This window comes from Lonchura striata, chromosome 8 (assembly GCF_050655825.1).
Source record: "Lonchura striata isolate lonStrDom1 chromosome 8, ASM5065582v1, whole genome shotgun sequence".
NCBI classification, from domain to species: domain Eukaryota; kingdom Metazoa; phylum Chordata; class Aves; order Passeriformes; family Estrildidae; genus Lonchura; species Lonchura striata.
The window spans coordinates 18,787,661-18,811,670 of NC_140710.1; the positions used below are offsets into that span (position 1 = coordinate 18,787,661).

General features: G+C 39.5%; 1 protein-coding gene across 5 annotated transcripts in view; it reads right to left on the reverse strand.

The window, feature by feature from the left end:
- The window catches only part of PLPPR5 (phospholipid phosphatase related 5), a 110,291-nt gene that overhangs the window by 37,705 nt on the left and 48,576 nt on the right, over positions 1-24,010 (reverse strand). For 2 of the 5 annotated variants that reach the window (XM_085585933.1, XM_085585932.1), the window contains 2 exons: positions 14,606-14,680; positions 5,807-5,995 (listed from right to left, as the gene is read on the reverse strand). In XM_085585933.1, coding sequence (XP_085442059.1) covers positions 5,807-5,995; positions 14,606-14,674 — 258 coding nt within the window. In that variant the 5' untranslated portion in view covers positions 14,675-14,680. Of the gene's footprint in view, positions 1-5,806; positions 5,996-6,463; positions 6,586-14,605; positions 14,681-24,010 lie in introns of those variants that run through there. The other 3 variants (XM_085585935.1, XM_085585934.1, XM_021525397.3) reach the window with 2 other exon arrangements.

Sequence of the window (24,010 nt, forward strand, 5' to 3'; positions counted from 1 at the left end):
AAAGTCACAGAAATATTTTCAGAACTTTAATTCTAGATTATGCTTTTCCTCACCTTATAACAGACAATTGAGTATTTTAATGTCCCAGATATCACAATCTAATCCAGAACCCCTTTTCATGTATGGCACTAAGTTACACACTAGTAGAATAGTTTCAGTGAACTAGAGGTTAACTAAAAGCTTCTCTGCCAGGAGAGTTTTGAGAACTCAGCCTGATAAAATCTGATCAGTCCCTGATGCCACAGTACATAGAATCACAGATGTCAGAAGGAAAATAGGTACTAGCAGGTCCAGAAAGGAAGACTGAGATGGGAGGTGTCCAGTCACATCACCTAGATCTGTGTGCTGGAATCAATGTTGCATCTCCTTCAGCTCTCTGCATATTCTTCAATTGCTCTTGAGCTGCTCAGACCTGGAGCTATTAAGACAGCAAACACAGTGAAGAAGAAAGCAGACCTAGGAAAACTGTGCAGATACTTCAAAAGGTAGCTTCTTTTTCTCAATTTTCACAGAATGATCTTCTTTTTTCCCAAGTATGAGGGTACAGTAAATTTGATACAAGAGCAATTATATTGAATCTTTCACTTTATAGTCTTTCTTTCGCCAGGATTCAAAATTTCCTCCTCAAAGGAAAAAGTTACTGACTAAAGCTAAGCTCAAGGCAGAATGTCTGGTTTTTGACATCCATTCCTTGTTTGGGATATGCCTAATCTAGAGATTCCTCCAGTCCACTAAAAAAAGAAAAGAGATAATACAATACTTCATCTCTAAATGGCAAATATTTTTTTCAGTTATGACATTAAATGTATTAACCTAAAACAAATTAGTCTTTAACTGGTTTTCAGAGAAAATACAAATATGCTAGGAACTCACCTAAGCAAATAGAAATGTACATTTTATAGATAAGTACTATAAACATATATTTTTTACTTGGAAATAAAAACAAACACCATTTGCATAATCAAACTGTTTACATATGTTAATGAAAATGTATCAGTATTTCCTCTTGGCTTTTATATGGCAGTCAGCATACATCTTAGGTCCAATACATCACATTTTATACCTTTTATTGTTTAAACAGTTTTGATATTTTAAATCATCCATATTAGCATGCGGAATCACTAAAGGAATCCTTGATTGTACTTCAAAGTATTTTAAAGAGGTCAAAATTATTAATATCTACCAGAAAGAAACAATGTAGAACTATCATTCTATAGATTTTGAAAACATGAGACACTAGCCTCACTGTTCTAGAAAAGATTTCTACTGGAAGCTAAAGGATTAGACTGACGTGTATTTCCCAAGCTACATCTGTCATAACAAGTTTAAAAAAGCAACCAGCCCACTGAGCAAGAACTGGCACTCTGGGAAATGGCTTAAATAGCACTGAGCCCTCAACTGGCAGCTCTATGCTTATTACATATTTGAGTAGACTCAAATCAAGAACCTATTTCCTGTCACCTTCACATTTGACTTTAAGATTAAAAAAAACCAAAAAATAAAAAAAAATAAACCATTGAGAATTCCTCAGTATATCAGAGATGTCAGGGTATTAGTGCTATGGACAGTAAAAAGATGGGAGCACAGAGCCATTGGTACTCTTCCAAATCTGAGTCACAAAGACAAAGGGGAAAAAGGGGCACCACCTCTGCCCAGGTCTCAGTCTTCCCTCACAGAATACCACACTTAGGACTTTTCCACTCTTCTTATTGCAATTTCCACCTCATCCACATTTTTTAAAATATTTTACTGCTTGTCCAAATGCTCCTTATGCAAACTTATCTACTCATTCAAGTAATTACCTGTGCCTAAAAGTATAACCTAGGAGACCTTCGACAAATAAAAGTCTAACACTGGAACAGACCATATATTTTATTATATGTTAAGCTGCAATTGTTTTCAGGACTTTTTTAAAAACAGACTAAACAAAAGCAAGTGTTTGAGCCCTCAAAATTCTCCAGTAGAAGAACTCATGAAGTACAGATTTGGCAGATAAGAAACAGTGCCTACACCCGTCAGACTAATCCAGAGAAAACCAACATGATAATGTATCTTCATTTCATGGAACATACATAAAAGCTAGGAAACCAGATGGAAAAAAAAAACCAAAACAAAAAAAACCCCAACAAAACAGCTCTTCTCATCCTACAACAAAATTGCTGGATTCCTCTACAAGTTTCCCTACAGCTGCTGCAATACCTGTGACTCATAGAATGGTTTGGGTCGGAGGGGTTCCTAAAGCTCCTCTAGCTCCAGCCCACCCACCATGGGCAGGCACACCTTCCACAGGCCAGGCTGCTCAAGCCCAGGGACCAGGCTGCCACATCTTCTCCAGGCAACTCTGCAGGGGCTTCAAGCAGAGACATCGTAGCAGACAATAAATTTGTTACAGCCAAAGGGAATAGCACAATTTGACTCCTTACTAGATCCTACACAACCTATGAGATATTTAGAATGCAATAGTTCAGCTGGGAGAGACCTACAATAATCATCTAGTCCAGCTGCCCACCAAATCACAGTTGAACAAATATTTGGTAAATACATGGTAATTACTTGACCAAAGATTGTAGACATACAAACCCAGTAAGTCTCAAGTACAGAGTACAAAACTTCTTTCCTTCAGTCTGTTTCCCTTTCCCATATGAGAGCACTTGATTCAAAGATAATTTTTTTTTAAAAATACCATTATAACAAACAACAACAACAAAAAGAAAATCCTCAATAAGAACAAAAAAACTAAATCAAACAAAAACAAACAAACAAAAAAGAAACACATACACACAAAATCCCAAACAAGCCAAAACCCCATTAAAAGGTCAAGCATTGCAGTAGATCAAACAGTGTCTGCTTCTGCACTGGGAGTGCACTTCTCAGATCACACTTGTGAGCACCTGTGCCTTGCCAGCCAGCTGCATCTGTCCCTGGATGGCACGGGGCAGATGGGCTGAGGAAGCAGATTGACTCAGGAACGAAAGCCTGGCAGCAATGCTGCACCAGGGCTGCAGGAATGTATGAGCAGGAAGCAGCATTTTAAAGACTAACCAGAAAATGTCAGGATGAACACAACACTCACAGTACATCCCTGTCAGATGACACAGGTTGTTATTTAGGTCTCAGCACATGCCTGTGGCTGCCCTGTGAGCAGACACTCAGCCCAACCCAATGGCCTGATGTGGCACAGGGGTTTTGGATGAGCAGCCATGGGACAGCCTCACAGCAGCCAGAGACCTGCTGCTGATGAGGTGCTCATCAAGAAAGGTCCTGCTACTGGTACTTTACTTTTTTAGTTTTCTACTAGGAGGCATGCAGAAAGGTCAATCATTAGAAAAACCTTTTTTTATGAGTGACTTCTTTCAAGCTCAATGCAATGGAGTCATTAATTGAGTCACATTAAGATAACCTAGCTTATCTTGAAGTACTCTATGGTTCCAATTTAATAAGTCCAATCACTCAAAAAAACCTCAGTTGATGTGAACACCAAAGTAAATATTCTGTTGCTCTATGTCAAAACTCCAGAAAAAGCATTAATCCCATTCACCAAACAAGCAGGGAACAAAAAGGATTTTTTAAAAAAACCTCATAAATTATAGTATTTAAAATCCTGTGTTCAAGGACAATACTCATTGTGGGGAAAAAATGTGAAACTGCATTCACAGAAATCTATTTCCCTCACTAGTCTACATTTGCATGTAGACTTTACAGACCAAAATAGGTCTATGTTACATGATTCATTCTTATATTTCATCTACAGAAACAAGATTACACAGAACATGTATGTCCAAAATATCATAGACAAGAAATAAATGAAATAGAAGAGAACCTAATCTCTGAAATCTACTACAGCTGAAAACATAGAAGTTCTTTTGGTGAAGAAATCTTACTTTCACCACTCCATTCAATGAAAAGAACAAGCAAAGGTAATGTACATGTTCTGCACAACTGAGTAAGTGCCATCCCAAGTAAACACAAAGTACAAGAGGATTGCTCAAGGCAAATCAGAACAAAACTCTGCAAAATCTGAAAAATCCATCTATTTAATAAAGTTAAATTATTAGACTTAATGCTGTTGAATTAATGAGACTCCCAGGAGCTGAATATTTTGTTTAATAAAATGAAATAAAAATACTTTTTTAAAAAAGTGAAACACAGGCATCTACAATGTGGTTTTTCATGCCCTGACATTCCAAAGTATGTCATCTGCCCAAAAGACTAGTGACTGGGAGATGAAACACAGTTAAGTATCATTAAATTCTATTATTATCTTTTTAGCAAGGCTAATTACAAGACTGCCAACCCAAAATGTCATGGAGATTGCTCTGACGTAACCATCTAGCATCCAGGAAATGAATGGAAACTACCAATCCATCTTGCTGACACATACTAGGAAAAAGAGATGCTCAACATGAATATCTGACATAATCTTTATAAATTCCTGAGACAAAAAAAAAAAAAAAAAATTAAAAGCAAAGCAAACATCACATGCCAACATCAGAGAAAGAGCAGCAAAAAAAAAAAAAAACCCAAACAAAAATTCCCTTTTAGAATCTCAACAGTATTAGGGTTTCAAAAGAATAAACAGTGGTCAAGTGTGGTCAATAAAGTGATCAAGTAACTGACATTCAAATCAAAGGAACCAAACAAAGCCAAAATGCTACATAACTGGTTTTGCCAAATGAAGAGGTTGAATTCCTTAGGAGAAAAAAAAAAATTAAAAAGAGAACCAAGTTTCAATACTAAGGCTGATCCTGACCATAAGGTTTTATATTTGATACCATCTGAGATCTCATGATGCTACAAAAGCAAAATTGTGCCTGGGATTACCATAGCCATACCCTGATGAGGCTTTTTCTACTTCTATTTTGTTACATTTTCCTGAAAATGAATTATTGTGATAAAAAAATAAGTGCTATCTTAAAAGGCCTCTTCTTATTGCATTCTTTTATTATTCTAATGCTTACAGTTGATTAAAATCAACTCTTTACAAGGGCTTTCTGTATGTGTAACTGTGCATGCACCTGGTAAATCCATATATAATCCATCCCCAATAGTCAAACGTTCCCCTCTAGGTCTTTCCTCCTCAGTGTGGTGAGGGATCACTGAATGATGCTGATGCCCTCCTTATCTGACAACACAAAGAGTATCTTCAACAGCTTGAAAGGAATCTCACTGCTTTTCTAAAAAGCTTTCTCTTAGCTGTTTTCTAAAAAAAGAGATCCCCATAGAAAATCGATTAAATAAATCACTTTTTAGACACACCTGTTTAAAACTGATTGACAGAAGATCATGTTCAATTAGAGACACAGGTTTCGTTTGCACACACATCAGTAACTGTGACATATAGAGACAACTAAATCAAGTAAAACTGCTCCCTGCTCCTTGCACGTACCAGTTGACTTTTAGAAAACAAAACTGGTAAGAGGGATTTTCTAATTAGTACCGGATGACACATCAGTAAGTGGGTGCTAAAACCGGCCTTTCCTCAGGTTGCCCATCTATGTGCAAGCGACGCGCGTTTCGAAAAGGGCAATTTTTTACCAAAAGGAGTCGCACGGGGCTGGAAATACAGGCACCGGCAGTTACATAAACCGGAGCTAAAAATAAACTTGAGAGGCGCGGTGGGCACGGTGGGGCAGGGGCTGGGGCCGGCAGCGCTGCCCGCCGGGCCCCGGGGCCGGGCCGCGGTCCCGGGAGCGCGGAGGGTCCCCGCCCGCCGGGACCGGCGGCACTGCTCCGGCCGGGACCCGCGGCACTGCCCCGGCCCGGCCCGGCCCGGCACCGGAGTGCGGGCACGGCGGCTCCTGCTTACCACCAGCACGGGCACGCCTGCGGTCAGCGAGTAGAGGAGCACCGGCGGCACGGCGCTGCGGTCCTCCGGGCCCGGGTAGGGCTTTCGGTACGCGCCCTCGTAGCAGAAGAAGCCTTGCACGTTGACGGTGAAGGTGTCCGTGTACTCGAAGTAATAAGCCAGCATCACGGTCCCTGCCATGATCACCATCTGGAAGTAAAGCATGCTGGTGAGCGGAGAGGGCACTCGCATGTACGTGGGCTCCGGCGGCCGCGGCAGCCCCTCTCCCCGGCGGCGCGCTCCGCCCGCTCCCCGGCGGCATCCACCGCGGGCGGGGGCGGCTCAGCGGCGCCCGGGAGCGCGGTCAGCCCGGCGGGGAGCGCGGCCAGGGCAGGGCAGAAGAGCGGGGCAGGGCAGCGCGGGCCCGGCCCGCCGCTCCGGCAGCGGCTCCAGAGCGGGCACCGGCTCGAGCGGCGGGCGGGCGGAGCGTGGCGGCGGCAGCGGCGGCCCCGCCTCGCCCCGCCCCGGGAGCAGCGGCCGCGCCGGACCGGCGGGGAAGGGAATTGCTCGACCCCCGGACGGCTCCCGCGGCCGGGATTAGTCAAGGAACCCTCCACGCTCTCTCCCCCGCCTCCTGCGGGGCGGCAGCCACCGCGGGCCCCTCTCCGACGCACACACCTGTACGACGGTGCACGGCGCCGGGGAGCTCCGCAGGTGCTCCTGTCCGTCCCCTCACGGAGCCGGCGGAAAGCGGCCCCGACGCTGCCAGCGGCTCGGAGGGGCCCGAGCAGGCCCACTGAGCGCCGCTATTGGCCGGGCGGGAGAGATCTCAACATGGAATCGCAGAAGCGCAGCATCAGTTAGGCTGGAAAGGACTCCTGAAATCACTGAATCCAACCTGTGGTCGAACACCACCACGGCAGCTAGACCACGGCACTAAATTCCACATCCAGTCTTTCCTTAAACACCTCCATGTATTCTTGTGTGATTCTGTGATTTTACAAGAAAATCATTCTTCATCTTTGCTCTACGGTTTGCCAGACACATTTATGGCAGCAGGTTTGGAGATACATTGTAGTTACGTGTTAACAAAAGAGTCCATCATAAAGTTTAAAATCAGATTCCTAAACATAGCTCAACCCAATAAGTTTAGTATATTTATTTATATTTTAAAAACTTGTCAATACATAGTATTTATCCTGAGCATATCTTATTGTTTGATCAGATATGTGAAATACATATAACTTATACAAACAACTTGTGCTCTGTCTCATTTCTGGCCACAGTAGAAGATCCTTACAGTCCCATAACTACCTACCCTGACCCCCTAGTCCTTCCAAAACCTGGAATTGAAATACATCGTCTTTTGTATATGGATAGCTATGAAAACAATTAACACTTAAAGCTTTTATTTAACAGCTATAAAGAAAATTGGTAGCTGGCCTTAAATCTATCCTCACATAAGTAACATCCTAGAGTAAGAGGAGAATCTGTACCAGTGCTGAGAGGAGTCATACACATAGGAGCACAAAAGAGTTCTATTTAAAAATACATATACAGCAATACACATAAGAATAGACAACTGTGCCCAAGGCTTGTACAGATTCACGCATGTGTGGGCTCTAATCTGGATCCCCAGAGCCAGCAGATAAAACAGTTACTTAAAGGTACACAACCCACCCCAAAGTCACAAGGATGGAAAACACTCTTAATGGACACTTCAGCCATAGAGTCCACTTATCTTGCATAGTAAAGGATGTAAGAAATAACAAATAAAATCAGATCACCCTGTTTTAGAATCATTCTTCTAATGCCACACTTTGGCTTTAACTGTTCATTTTCCTCCCTTTCTTGTGAATTTTTTCAATATTCAGTGATGTTAGTCTCCATGCATTTATTTTTAATCAGCCCTTGAAGAACACACTCGTCATGTCTGGATTCCACATTCAGTCTATTTTTATGTGCTTTTAACACACTCTCCAGAAGAATCTGAATCATGTAATTTGCACTGCACTCACCAGACTTAGCTGGATAGCTCTCTACCTTTGTGAAAAAACTGTAGTGAGACATGAGACATCTTGTGGTGAATTCTGCCTAGTACAAATTCTATTTTCCCCATTTCTTCAGCACGGTCTAATACAAATTACCATACACATAAAATCATAATCCCAGAAACTGCATACAGACACCCTTATTGTTAGAATGAATGGCCTGACCCAAAGACAAAAGTCAACAGCCAGACTGCAATGAGCACAAGACTCAGTCTTCAGCTCTGTTTGAGTGCATGCCCCATAGAAATGCTGGTGGCATATTATCTTTCAAAATTTGCATTGAGGAAAATAAATCTTTTTCCAGAAACCAGCTGATAAAATATGTCCTGCCTTTTGCTATCACAAACCAACTTCTGTTTATAGATGTACCAATGTACCACAGTTAGCTGATCAAGTGAAAGCAGAGATAGCTTTTTATTATAATGAACATGATGTTTATTGCCTGCACAGTTGAATATGCAAACATATATTAAATCAAACATATAGAAGCATAAGAGTGCAATCCCCAGTGACTAATGCAACCAGCTAAATATATCCTGCAACCACAGTGATGTGTACAACAGAAGAATGGCAGAGAAAAGCCCAGAACCCACAATTTTTGTTTTTGAAGGCTATTCATACATTAAATTGTCAGCTGAAACTCAGATAACTGATAGACTTGTTTTGAAATTAACTTCCTTGGGAATAGTGCCACTGATCTCAGAGCAAGAGTTCTCCTGATGTTCCTCATAGGCTTATCTTGCTCTTTTCATTTTCTATCTAATTTTAAGTGAATTTTCAGCTCAGGAGACACACTGTAGAGCAGGGCAGACAAGAGAAGCCTTAGACACACTAGTTTGCAATATTTTGGAATCATGACCTTTATTACAAAGAGGTATTTCCAATTCCAAACCAAATTCACTAACCTTTCATGTGCTTACATCACCACTGCTTATTGTATTTTCTAGTTATAAAACATTGCTCTGACAAATGGCAGTAAAGAAACAGAGCCAACCCAAAAAAGCCTTCTCAATAGGAAGGAAAATAAGAATTAATAGCAAATCATCCCACTATTTTTGTCTTTCCTGTTTACCTCTTTCATGCTTTATCAGAGTGTCAGCCGCTTTTGGTCCCATGACTGTTTCACTGTTAGATCTCCTCACTGCTACACTAATACACTAATCCAGCCTTTTCTGAGAGGAATATTTCATCTGTGTTAATGGCACAGCAGTGTGGAAAGGACAGAATGAACTATAATCTCTACAGATATTTTTAAGAGACAACTAAAATGACATTTTAATTGACAAAGTAAATTGTTTAATGATATACTGTGATGTAAATCCTAAAACTCTGGACATTTACTGCTAAAATTTGTGCTTGTAGGACCATGATAATGCAAGATAAAAATAATTTCCTAGCAGCTGGAGCACCATCAGCTCAGAATCAGAAATGGGGTCCTGCCCAGAACACTTGCAGTATGATTAAAACAAGTTAGGCACCAAATTTAAGCTTTTCCTATGGTCTTAGTATGCAGTTTACAGAGACACTCCATTACATGTCTACTACATTAGGGCAGGATTAATAATCTTCTGAAAATGTCATTCATTACATTCTAAGAAATACCAGCCTCTTATGATACCACTTGTAAGAGTAATGACAGAAGTTTTGATGACTAGCTATCATCAGTTCTACTCTTAACTTTCACTGACAATAGATAAACTAGCTCCAAAATAGGAATTATACTTTCCAAGATCCAAACAGGGAGAAAAATGGTCAAATTAGTAGCAGCATAAGCATTACTATTGTATTTTTTTGCAGTATTATATAGACCTGGACAATATTTTTCATAGAATACAACATTTTAACCCAGTAAGCTTGGGTACTTCATATGATGTAGTGCAAGTAATATGAGAGAGTGAGCAGATGGAGATGAAACAAATGAGGAGGAGGACAAGGCAGCAATGAAATGATTGAGTTTGATATAATGAGCAGCAGTCACGGCACATTAGTTGCCTAGTCAGTATTTACAACAATAATATAATTAATCTTTAAAAAAACGGCTTTCTGTATGCAAATTAAGAAGTATGGTTCTTCAGAGGTTATAACAGAAACTTGGGATACCAGAGGGACACCATGTACCTAAGGCCTGTACATTGTCAGAATTAAAGCCTGTGTTAGCATATCTACCACTAATTATAATAAAAAACCACAGATACAGTTTTGTCAGTGTGAAATGAAATAAATCATTGATACTTGAAAGCTCAAATTATAATTATTTAATCTTTCCTAAGATAAATTTAGGAAAAAGCCTACCACTCAGAAAATTACTACCATAGCTACAAATTTATTTTCATTAACAGACACATTTTTGGTAACTGCAATGCTATACAAACTGACTGTAAACTTGGCAATCTTTGGCATAATTGGCTCAATAAAAATCATATGACTAGCTTCAGAATATGTAAATAAGCTATCTCATCTCATTCACCCAGAATTCTTATAATTTCTTGTAATGAAAGAAAGGCACTTCCCAAGGTAATTAATGATACCTTGAAAGATTGGCACAGCAGATTACTGCACAGTATTTGACATAGCACTGGCCTATTCATGGTGCAGTATTCAAGTGGGTGAAAAAGAAAAATCACACAGACCTACCCATGTAGGACACAGCTGATTTTGTACATAATCTAAAATTAGTTCAGACATTTGAACAATGCCTGAAGGTTTTACAGACCAGTTCAAAACCTCTTTCCATATTACTGAATTAATTTTACTCATTTGAATATGGCAATTTTCTGCACTGTAGTTTGCCTTCTTCTTTGTATGTTTTTATTATAAATAGTCAGACTAATTAAGATCATTTATTGGTTAAAGATTCTGTACTGCCATTAAGGGAATACACTGAAACTAAATGTTTGCCCACTCCTCAAGTATATGTTGGCAGTATAAAACTCTCATCAAGCAGAAAATCCAGAAGTGTGAAGGAAGGAAACAGCAAGCTCATCAAGACCTTTTTTGGGGTACCTTATGCTCTTACCTCCAGTTTAATTGCCTAAATATAATGAACCCTAGAAGTCCCCAGTGTTTTTACAGATCCTATAGAGACATTGCTCAAGGATCTATGAACAACAGCTAAAGTTACCAGAAAGATGGAGATAAACTTCTGTTTTAACTGAAGGAGACCTTTTTCATTTGCAGGAAAACTTGTGTGATGAATCAGTCCTTGTCTACTCACAGGCTGGCTGTTTTAGTGGCCAGGGTTGATGGTCTCTACCTGCATGAATCCACCCTCTCATTTTTAAGTTCCAGACTTTAACAGAATTACAACCAATTTTTAGCTCTGCATACTTGCTGTCATTATCTTTTGCTAATTCCATGACCGGACAATAAAATATTTTGTGATACTGAAGATATGAACCATAAAATCATCCCAAAGTGTGTAAAGAAATTAGACTGTAGCTTTGGCATGGGACTCTGCATGGAACTGTAAGGTCTTCCTTTCATGTCTGATGATTCCCCAGTGGCAGTTACAGAGTAAAACTTGCAGAGTTTCCTCTTTCCTTACCCCCGCTTGGTCCCTAGCAGCTGTATCTTGGCCAGGGAAGGATACAAGACTTCACTTTCAAGCACAAATCTGGATGTAAGATTAAATTAACCCACTTATTGGCTTTCTTTCAGAAGGGAGAGACAAATGAACTAATATAATAAATTGTGCACCAAAGTCACAGAATGCTTCCAGCTCTGGTTGTAGTTTAATGTATGCAGCTCATGCTGGCAGGAGTCCCATACTTCCTCTGTAACAGTTTCTGCTGAGGAAGCTCACACACAGTTGTGCCTTAGAACTACTTATGTTCTTACAAATTATACCAGACATTTCTCATTTGCATTACACCTGAAATCCCATTCCCGAGTTGGACATTATCCGTTATTTCATAAAATTACAATGAAAAGCATAGAAAGAGCAAGTTCAGGATACACAGGCAACAATTCAATGGAGAAAAGGAAAAAAAATCCTCAAGCCCACAGAATTTCTCAAACAGAACTACAAACAATATCCCTTACTACCAGGTAATTGTTGAAGAAAACTAGCAATAGAGCTGATTGTTTTCTTAGATTACTTTGAAAAAATTAAATATTAAAAATACCTAAGTCCAGTTCATCATACTCATTAGACCTGCTCTTTGGCACCCTTGTGTATCCCTCCGCATTCATGATCCATGGAGATATAAAAAGTACAATCACACATTTCATTTGACACCAAGCCATTTACAAGACATTCATGTTTTCACACATGTGCCTCTGGAAAATGTCCTTTCTTTTGTAGTTTGTTCATGAGGATGCAGCAAAGACAGAAAACTGAAGAAAGCAGAAAACCCAAGTGACAAAAGTCAGCTATAAAGACACAAAACATTTGTAAGCCCTGGGATTCTGCCACGAATGACACCATCACCAGGCCACTGAGGATACACCTCACAGGAATCTCCTGCACCGGTTCATTTCCTAAAGCCACACTTTTTATGCCCCCTGCAGCACAGACACCTCTGCATTTCAAGAAGCTCCCACCTTCTGCAGATATCTCCTCTACACCATCCTTTTTGGCTACAAAGCTAAGCTTTGTAGGACTTTTAGCAGGACTAAAAAGACAAACTTTTAAGGCACTAGGCATGCTCGCACTGAAAGTTGTGTGTTTCTCCAAATGACTGGATTCCTACCAAACAATTGCTGCAGGAAGCAAATTCTCCATACTTGTCCTATCTAGTTGCTTTAAAAAAAGAATCACATCATCACAGAATCACTAGGTTAGAAGAGACCTACAAGATCATCAAATCCAAACTATGCTCTAACACCTCAACTAAACCTTGGCACCAAGTGCCACATCCAATCTTTTTTTAAACACATCCAGGGATGGTGACTCCACCACCTCCCCTGACAGACCATTCCAGAACTTGATCACTCTTTCTGTAAAAAACTTTTTCCTAATATCCGAACTACAGCTGATACAACCTTTGGATCACCTTTTGCTCCTAGAGAACAATAAGAGCAAGTGATTGTAGAATACAATCTGCTGCAACATATTTGTTGTTTTCTACCTGGGTATCTTATTAAATGTGGGTGTAGAATTCTTATTCAGATTTTCCAAATTATGCCAGATTTGGCACAAGGCTAACTATATCCCCCCAACATTCAGGAAGAAAAATCACATTTCCTAATCCCCATCTATAGGTCTAGCTGCTCTTTATAATCTCTCTAATTAATTTCATGGCAAACTTATTTAATAGCATCATGACATCATCAGAATTTTTGATCCCCTAATACTTAGATGTGATGGCACAGAGGCCATGAGTCTTGCTGCTGTCTCACTGTGGCATTGCACATGCAAGAAAAGCCAGTGGATCTGCAGTGATTTGTGTCACAATGGATCTCAAGCATCACTTGAAAACAGTGAACATAAATTGCCAAGTTACAAAACTTGCTGAAATTATGTGACAGAAATAATGCCAGACAATGAAGCAATTTTCTATTCACACAGAAATAACTTCCAGAATGTGCTGATAAAAAAAACCTTAAACACTTTAATTCAAACAGCAAAAAGGTTCCATGACTCCACTAAGGATGAGAATTTCTCCAGGAAAGGTCATTTAAGTCATAATATTTACACCATAAAAGACTTCTGCTTGACATGCTGCTATAGTCCCCCTCAATTTATGACATCCCCCACTCTCCATTTATCAGATAACTCTAAATGTATCACAAAAGGATCTGTGCATCCCACAGGAACCAAAGTACTGCTTTCTCAGTACCAGAATGAGGTAAGGAGATGGGTACCAAGATGCAGAGACTAGGAATTAGATTCATGGGGAAATCTTACTTCTCAAGTTTTTCTTGTGAAGTCTAACACTAAGCACCACTGAAATTTCTAGAACAGCTGGTGCCTGAAATGCAGGGATAACAATGTTGAATAGCCTCTGCAGGAAGGCCCAAGCGGGTGGTCAGGACGGTGCATGAGTCTGTGGCTAAGCAGAAAACTGAATGCAAATGCCCCACTCTCACTCAGCCTAAGAAATGTTTATCTGAAGAGGTTCCACGGTGGTCTGCAGTCCACAGAATCCAATGGTACCAGTGTGCCCATGCAGGTCAGGAAAGACTGCTGAAAATACAGCTTAATCATTTCCCTCAGGCTCCCTCATACCAAGTCAGCTGGCAACCTGAGAAGAACCATCAGTATTTTTCTTTGTAATTAGCATGCACCAAAAGATAAGAATAATGTTGCTGGGACTTTTTTGTGTGATCCAAAATGTTTTTGAACATATAAATGGCTTAAAATAAAGAGGAACAAAACCTCTGCCAATATAAATAAGCACAACTATTCTAAACTGAGTTACCCTGTAAAACCTGACTATGGAGAGTTGCATTCTCCTTCACAGCAATATTTTATTGGACACCCCAAGATATGCAACTCTCAAATGTAAAGTGCTTTTAGAACAAAAATAATTGCAGACTTAGAGAGTATTATTAAGATTTAATCACCAAAATTATGGGTCCAGGCCAGAGGTACTTCACTTCCCTGCATTCTTGCACTTCAGAATGTCACAATTACTAAAAATTTAATTGCAGGTATAGGGGCTCCATTCCCTCTCATGAAAGAATATTATAGGGACAGGAATTTTGTTCCCAGCTGCCACAAGCAATTGCTAGCAGAGAGCAGCCCATAAACATAAACAGTTGCTGAGAGTATTTTATTAAAAAATACACCCAATAACTTAGCAATGTATCTACTATATTTTCCTACCTCAACTAATATGGAGCATGGCAACATCACGTGGCTTCTCTTAGGCTGGCGCCTGCTGCTCGAAATCATCTTCACCTGGGAAGGAAACACAGGTTATTGTGTCCATCTGTCACAAGCTGGCCTTGTTTATAATAATGTGCTGACAGCAAACTAGAAAAGGCTTATGTAAAACACATGTTTGTACCAAAATAAGGAGTGGTGAGCATTACATCAAGGAAGAGGACTGGTCATGTGCACTTCTTTATTCCAGTCTGAAAGATCTTCAAGTTAGTTTAGATTTTACTCGTTCTTTATATAAATTACAGCCATTTTTGTTCCAAATAATAGTATCTATACTAAGATTTGTGCTTAAAATTTTACTCATTATATGCCTGCATACATCAACAAAACAATTCCTTTATCTCTTTTTGGCAGAGCTTTTCTAATTCTATTGACTTCAAAGAAACTTAAGCATGTTCTTAAAGTATAAACAAGAGGACTTTGGTGAAGAGGCATTAACTTAAGCTTAAAGGTTTTCAAAATTTAAATTTTAATCTATCAGATTTCTACAGAAGCACAGGAACACAGGACTAAAAGGAAGTGCCAAGCTGTGAAGTTGTGTTGTGCAACCTCAGTACAGTGGATCTTTGGTTCTTAAGGATCCACAGAATCCTTATTCTCAACACTGCACCTACAAAACATTCCTATTCTCTTACAAGAAAATTAGGATCTGTTGTTAAACTTAAGCAATAACTGCCTGAAAGAAAAACTTTCACTACTAATCTCTGCTACAGAAAAAAGTACTGTGGATGTAATGATACTAGAAAACAGCCCATGACTGTTATAGTAAATTGACTAAAATCTCTGGAGAAGTTAGAATCTTCAAGAATTAGAAAACTTCTAAATGCTGAGTAGTCCCTCTAGATTGCTCTCTTCTTCCTTAAAAACATCTGATATAACAAATATAACCACTATTTCTCTGATTATTTAATTTTTAAAACTCTGCTTTAAAAGCTTCCCTCCAGGCTCTTCCCAAAAGATACTGAAATAGTCCATTAGCTCTCTTCTGCTTTCCCCGACTGTTCCCCTCACTGTTCTTCACTTATGTCTCATCATTTACACATTTTTTATGCTCTCTCCTTCTGGTGTCCCTGTCCTCTCCCTCCAGTTTCTCCTTAATCTTTCACGTACTCCCTTTCCCTCATTCCATTTCTTGCATGTAGCACACTTTTCAGCCTCTTGCATCTCCTTCTCTCTTTCTTCCATGGCCTCCCAAATTCATCTTTGATTCCTTCTCTTCCTCTGATGCTTTAGTAAACTGCAGCTGACCCTTTCTCCCTCTCATGCCCTGCCTGTGCATGTGCATATTTCATACAGGGCTTGGGGCTCAGCAGTCCAGGAGTGAGCAGGTTAAATAGAAGAGAAAGCAGATGCTTCCAAGCAATATCAAGAAACCAAAATGCTCTGTGTGTACAGCCTGGCTCCCAGCAATGCACTGACCATCTCTGATGCTCTTCTCCCCTTCAGGTGGCTGGAGGAGCCTGACATTGTGCATCCCTCTTCCTATAGGGAGTCAGTAGCAATGTGAAGCAGAGCGATTGCTCAGTTCTGTGAGGCTTAGGCATGTACCAGGCAGGTCTCACTGGGAGCTGGGAGAATTTTAGCTGTGACCCTGTCACTCTGGGAATTTTTAGCCCTGTCTTTGGTGCTATAAAACACAGCTGCAATTATCTGCATTCAGCTTGTGTTTATTCAAAGCAAGAAAAAAAAGTACTTCATAAGCAAGCAAATATGACATATATTCTTGAAATTTCTCTCAGATTGTTAGAGGCTAAACTTATTTATCAAGTGAATAGAAAATGTTGTTCTACTGTTGATAATTCACTTTTATGAATCCAGGGCCAAACTCTGCTGTTCACATTCCTTTCAAATCCTCTCTCAGGCAAGAGTCCCAGAGACTCCTTGACAATCCATTATACAGTTACATAATACAACCATTAATACTGCACATGGAGATGTGCATGCACAGCTACTGCACATTGGGACTATAGGCTCAGTTCATTAAAGAGACACCAACATAGCACTTATTTATTATTTATTGAGTGCTAACAATACATTAAAATAAAGGGAACAAACTCTGAGAATTAAGGACCAATATGTGTCAGCTCTTCAGCTATTAGCTCAAGAATAAAAAGGGTCTAAGATCTATCTTCTGCAGAATAACACCAAAGGAGCAATGTGGTTTTGTTAATGTTGTGTAAGTACTGCAGATGTGTGCTGGCCAGTGTCAAAAGCTCTCAGTGCACTCAAATGGGGATGAACCTTATAGCCTGAGATGTATCTCAGATTTTTTTTTCCATAGCATCGAGGTAGGCACTGGTCAGAGCCTGGAACACTCTTTACACAGGATAAACATACATAATACATGAAATTGCCTTTCCAGAGGTTTCTGCTATGAGTTTGGAGAGAGATGAGTGAGCCTGAATGAGACATCAAGAAGCCATCTGTGAGAGTGTGGCTGAAATGTTACAAGCTTCCCTATAAATATCTCTCAATACGGAACTAGTTCTGTTTTAGTGATAAGAAGTCTTTTTATGTAAGTAGTTACTAGGCAGCCTATGAAACATTTTCTCTGGCAGTACCCCACTGTATGCATTAGGCAGCCTGTCTCCCTTGAGCTGCTGTTCTGGGGGCATGCCTAACAACAGCCTACAGGATCCCTCTCCAGACAAGCCTACCCCTGGCATGTATCATCACCAATCTGCCTCGCTGCCAGGCTAGAGCGTCGTATTCACAGCTGCGGTTTGGGAAGAGACAAGCACACACCTCCAGGAGGAGCTCTGGACAAGAGCATTTGGCTGAGCAGCAGCAGCTCTGAACCATGGCAGCATGGGAGCCAAGGGTGAGTTTCACACTTGGCAGCTGTAGGCTGAACGTCCTCGCTTGGTACACTTGATGCAAACCTGTTCTCGGTGTTTCTGATCCTATTTGGATCAAAACTCACTCAATTTATACCTCTCCTCAACATGAGACAGTTGCACTCATGTTTCTAGAGCAGGGTTTTCACAGAACCATAGAATCATTACGTTTGGAAGAGACCTTTAAGACATTGAGTCCAACCATCAACCTGGCACTATGACTGTGACCCCACTCTTAGCTCCTGTAAAGGGGGTGGGATTTGGGCAGCAAGGCCAGGGCCACAAAGCTGAATAAAAAAAGTGGTCACTGCTCTGCAAAGGGCCTAGAAATCAATTCTATGGGCAATTTCTAGGCATATTTACTAACTCAGGTACTTCAGATGCACAAGGAGACATCCTCTTACAATGTAACATCAGCAATGAGCATCTCGGAAAATTTCAACAGCTTTCAATGCAAAAAGATGCCCAGATTTAATTACTTCCAAATCACTAGGAAATAGAGGAGGAGGTACTTGTGCTCATAGCTTGAATATGACTTCAAGGGATTTATTTAATAATGTATTTCACAGCCAGAAAAATTAACTCAAATATCCTTAGTTGTGAAATGGAGTTCCCTAATCTCACTATTTTGCTACTTCGGTTATCCACGGTTGCCATTTGTATGTCCATTTTCTGGCATTTTTGGTGAAAGACAGTTCCAAGTTCCAAGCAGATCTAAGGCACTACCATATGATTACTAGCTGTCTATTTCATCACAGGTTTCCCTTAGGATATATCTAGGAATACATTCTATTTCACTAGTCTCTTCCTATTTGTGGGTGAAGTTCACATATACCAGTGAAAAAGTGCTTACCAATTAATCAGGAGATGTAAGATATGCTCTAACCTTAAAAAAAGAAATCTAGTAAAATTCAAATAAAGCTCACTAGAACTATCAGTAACACTTATGCTCCCCAGTGTGGTTAAAATGTAGTGGCTTGTGAGAAGGTAAACAGAGAAAGTGTCTGTGGAACGTTGAATTAGTCAAGGAAAAAGGAAATAAGGTCACACTGTGTTGTGAAGAAAATCTCCATGGTAAGAAATAATTTCTATGTGCTAAATCTACGTAGTCTTCATAGAGATAATGGAGAACAATGAAGATTATGGCATTTTAATGTAGAGAAAGAAATTTAAAAAAGGTTGATACTTTCCTCTGAATTACTGACATTTCTATCTCCCATTCGTATCATATCTATCTATTTATCATCAATATCTATTTGTTAGGAGGGCAAATGTTCTGCATGAATATAATGCAGGAGAGCTTAGAGTATGTGGGCTAATGAGTATTTGTATACATTTTCATCAATTTTCTAAGGTGAACCAACTGAGGAATTCCTGGAAGGTTCAGATTTCCTGCCCAGCTTATAATCAATACATTGAAATACATAAATTGGTCTGGGCATGGCAGGAGTTGCCTGTGGAAGCCTTCAGGACAGTCCAAGATTCCCTCCAAGAGAGTCCCTGTATTAATTAGTTAAAAACATAGCTGTGAAGGTGGCTAAGAATTCATTCAACCACTTTATCTCATGTTAGCTCATTGTTTAAATCATCCACGATTTTGTCTCTGCAGTTGGCTGCATTGAGATTTGCTGCAGCCCCCAGTGGTGGCAGATTGGTGAGCACAAAGGCACAGCCCTGACACCCAGCTACACAAGAATTAGATTGATGGGCAAACCTGAGAAGTTTCAGACTTACTACTTAGATTTCATGGCTCTTGCTCCTGATGAATGTCATTGGGGTGAGAAAAAAAATTAAAGTTAATTTTTACAGTAATTGATACTCTACTTATGAAAACTGCTGTTAGTGATGATCTTCCTTTTGATTTTCATCTGTGTGCCAGTTATCTCTCAGTTCCATGCACATGCACAGGGACAGGTGCTTTTTCAAACACTACTCAGGCTTTGACAGATAACGAAGTGTTCATTCTTCTATCAGAAAGAATTCATACATGATCTAAAACTGGCAAAAATCAGCCTCAGCTGATTTTTTAGCTTCACTAATGGCTGAAAAAAATGATCAGAGAAAAATACTGTAATAACCTGAACCATATTCATGGTGGAAATACTGAAATGTATATTCAGAACAATCTTTGGAGGACAAGAGTTCATCAAGTTATTCCACATATTCACACTTTGATTTCTCTTTCTCCAAGAGGATTTCTCTTACATTTTAAGCTTGGTGCTGCAGTAACTAAAAGTCTCTTTTTTCTGACATGCATATTAGTTGTGGTCCCAGGGTGTAAGGACAGAGGACAGACAGAGCAGTGGGAAGCTAACTGTGAACAGCAAAGGCATTCTTTGAATAACTGACAGAACAGAGATGAGTCTGGTATGTAATGTAACCTGAATATCAAACCAAACTACAGAATATCAAAGAACACATCTGCAGATAGGACTGATAAAACAGAGAATTTTGTACACTAATTTCTGTAGCTTTTCATGTAAAATGCTAGGAAGTTTGTTCTTAGCTAAATGTATGACATTTCCAAATTGCTTTTCTCTTACACAAAATACCGCAAAATGAAAATTTAAAAATTATGATCTCTTCAAGCTTTAGATCTGCCAGAGAAACACATGAGAGGCATTTCTCTCCAATAGGAGAGAGAGCTTATCTCTATATGCATAACAGAAAAAAGGAACATAAGAAACACAGCACATGCACATCACATCTGATGGTAAAGATGCTGGGGGAGAATTAGTATTTAAGATAACTTGGATGAAGATCATACAGATAGAATCAGCATTTAATGTATTTTCAAAAGTAAAGTGTGAAACCAATGACATACAAAATGTGCAATAATAGGTTGCTATCAGCTGAGAGACACATGAGAGAGAACAGTTGCAAATCAGCCTGATTAGAGCAGGGAATGACACACCTGGCTGTTTTTGCTACCTGAAAATTCATGAGTGCCACTAACTGGTGAACCTTAGTAATGAACGCAGATGCTCTTTCCCTCTGAAACCCAGGGCATTTACTCTCTTTGCCACTTCCTTGAAATAACCTTCCACCTCACAAGTGTATTAATCCACAAGCAACAAGGTCCCTGTAACATCTGCCAGGTTGTCAGTGATTGCCAACACACAGCAACATCTACGTCAAGGGTAAATGAAATATGGGGGGAAATGTCACCAGCAGATTGGAAGCAGTGCAACACATACCAACAGAGTATCTTCCCCAGTGACTTCCACATATGTTGCACAAATGTTTTATTTCTTCATTCTTTGCTGACCTTCTGATGGGTGTATCATTTGTGATGACATTAAGAGCTAAACTGTGCTCTCCTGTCTTGAAATTAAATAAAATTAGTTTTTAAAAAACTGTAAAACAGTTGGAACAGCATAGAATGACAGTCTTATTACCATCAAAGGTGAAAGCTAGGAATGAGAGAAACTATATCCCTCTCTTTCTTAAATTACTCATTATCTGAAGATTAACATGCGAAGGACCTGGAAGCCTGTCAAACACCAAATCAAAAGCTCAAACAGGAGTTCAGACAGTAAAAAGTGTTATCAAAGAAGAGGATTCATGGGATTATGTTTGTAGTGACGGGATTAAGTTTTGCCCCACAAGCAGCAGTATCAGAAATAACAAGGTTAGTTTTCTGTTAAAATGAGGGGGAAATGCACTTGTTTTGCAAGCAGGAAAATTAATGTGGGATTAACCAATAAAAGAGTTCCATAAAATTACTCCAGTTGTGAAATCTTGGAAAATCTTAATCCTACAGCTTTGTACATTAAAAAGAGCCTACTGGAGTGAAAGAGCAAAATTCTGGTGCTGACATAAAATCCCAACCACCACGGATGTGACAGCAACTCTCTACCATAATAACAGGAAGCCCTTGCCACTCAGAAAGCATCTACACAGACACCTTCCCACACAGGCAGCTGACTGTGGGAATCTCTGCAGAAATTCACTAGAATAGCTAGTGCACTGTAACTGTCTGGAATAATATAGATCTTGGAATGGATTTTTGTCTTCATTTTGCTCTCTGATTTAGAGTCAAAATATTCAAATATATGAAATGTTAAGTCTTAGTCTGCAGCTTGCACTCTAGTCAGGAGTGGATTTACAAGGCAAGGCCAAATCAGCTGCAGCTCTCTGTGCATTAGCAAAGGCCAGGGAGGTGACACCAGCCATGCAGTTGGGTATTTATGTTGGGTTTTAAACCAAATGGAGCCAAGTCTTCAGTCCTAGAAGCTCTGAACAAATAGTTCACAAATGAAACATGCAAATTTCAAGGGATTTGTTTTAATTACACACTGATGAGTCTAGAATTACTGCTGCCAAGAGTTCCTTACAGGCATGGCTGGAGTGCTGTGGAGGCGGTGGGTGAGTCAGGCTTGATGGATGTATCCATGGTTGAACCAACATTTGATAAGAATCTTCTGTGCCACAGTTCATTGCCTCACTCAGTGCCCAGCTGAGTGTTTAGTCACTGAAGTACCTTCTAGCCAGGCACACTTTCTCTGTTCTTTCCACTCCAGGAGTAATCAGTCACAGCCACTAACCAACAGTGGATGTTGAGCTGGCCCACTGTGAGTAATGGACATTAACCTGCCTGTCATCATTTGTAATCAGATGTCAGAGAGCTGCTGATAAAACTTATCCAGTTGATTAATGCACTTTTTCTGTGTCTCATCAACAGTATTATTAGAACAAAAAATAGCAGAGTGAGGCCCTACTGTGGTTTCCCTAAATTTCTTCACTATTGACATTTCTGTCCTGATTTTTTTAATCCACTTAATTGGCAAATATTCAAATTTTGAGTAAGGTTGATTAGTTATGAATAGACATAAATATCACACATTATTGGTTTTATTGCAAGGATCAATTACACCTTGTGTTAATTAAAAGTAAGCTCACATGTCAGCCTCTGAAGCTTACTATTTCCAAATATTGAGAAAAAGTCAATTCCACTAATGTTCACCAGACGTGCAAAGAAGAAGCATAGAGTTACCACAATCACATGTATATCAAAAGTAATTTGTACTTGAGAATAGATGCATGTCCAGTCGTCTTGAACTGCTGATCTGCAGAATTTCTGATGGTGATTTTTGGGGATCTGGGATGAATACACTGTAATGGTTTTCTTCCCAGCCTTTAGCTGCTGTTTTTCTTTCAACTGTATCCTAAAATACATTAAGTACTTTCCTCATGTGACTGACTAAGCAAATTCTGTATTGCCAACAAGATGTGATACTACTGCAGATGGGAGCAGCTTTCATTCTTCTTTTTCAAGATCAAAGTGGTGCACAATGTCAGCAGTATGAGAGTCTCTATGACACTGCTGCATAATAATTTATCAGTTATTTCCCATTTAGAAAAACTCGATGGAGGATGGCATGTATAAATCTCTATACACTATTTCTTCAGATTCCACTTCATTCTATTTCCTTCAGGCCAAATAGACTCAGCTAATCTAAGACTAAAACCTAGCATTATTTCTACTGTAATAAAATTCACTGACAGCTTTCAACTTCTGCATAAATCCTAATTTGTGCATAATAATGTGTGAAAAAAGTCACAATTGACCTTCAAAGAACTTAACCATGACAATAATCTTTATACTTCATTAAAACAGCAATAATTTAAAATTTTACTGCATAACTGTAAACTTCTCAGTTAACTTATGTATTTTTTTATTTTCTCCTACTCTCTGTTCATTAGAAAATAAAGCAAAAAAACCCTCTAAAAATCACAGAAAATAAGTTACAGGAAAAAGAAGAAATAATGCAATTTTGTTTTCACCAAGGAGGTTTAAGTATAGACCTGTAAGTGAAGTTATGAAGTTGATGAGCTATATTCTGGGCCTGCCTGAATACCAAAACACTGCCTACAAGGGCCATCACATATACTGAATCATTCAGACTCCTCAAACAAATTTACAGATATCAAAATAAAAATGAAATAGGGCTTCTATGTTGTCTTTACATGTTTTGGTGATAAAATTATGTACTTTTTATTCAAGCAACTGCAATACATCACTAAGGGTGGGTATGAACTGCTGGATTTTCTATCTACTATCTAACAGCATATTCACAGGAGTATATAGCCATACTATAACTTTAGGCCAAGTAAACAGAAAATATAACCTCAATATGTGTTTGCACTTTGTAGCTAACCATGAAAGATTCATTGTCATTGCAGCCAGTGATTCAGAAGTAGAACACTTCCATTTGGCAACAGATGGTCAAGATAGATCTTGTTTACAGAAGAGTCTTCTGCTAAAAGACCTAGTCTTCAAAATCTTCTATAATCAGATAAGCAGGTTCTTTCTAGTACTATTGCCATGAGAAACCACACAGGAACGTTATCTCAAAAGTTCAATCAGCTCCATATGCACCTGCACCCCTGATTAATTATGCATCCTTCTATGTAGCACAGTCACTTCTGCATTTCACTGCTACTTTTCTCATTGATACCATGCACATGATATAGTTAACAGCTGTGCTGTTATATATCTAACACA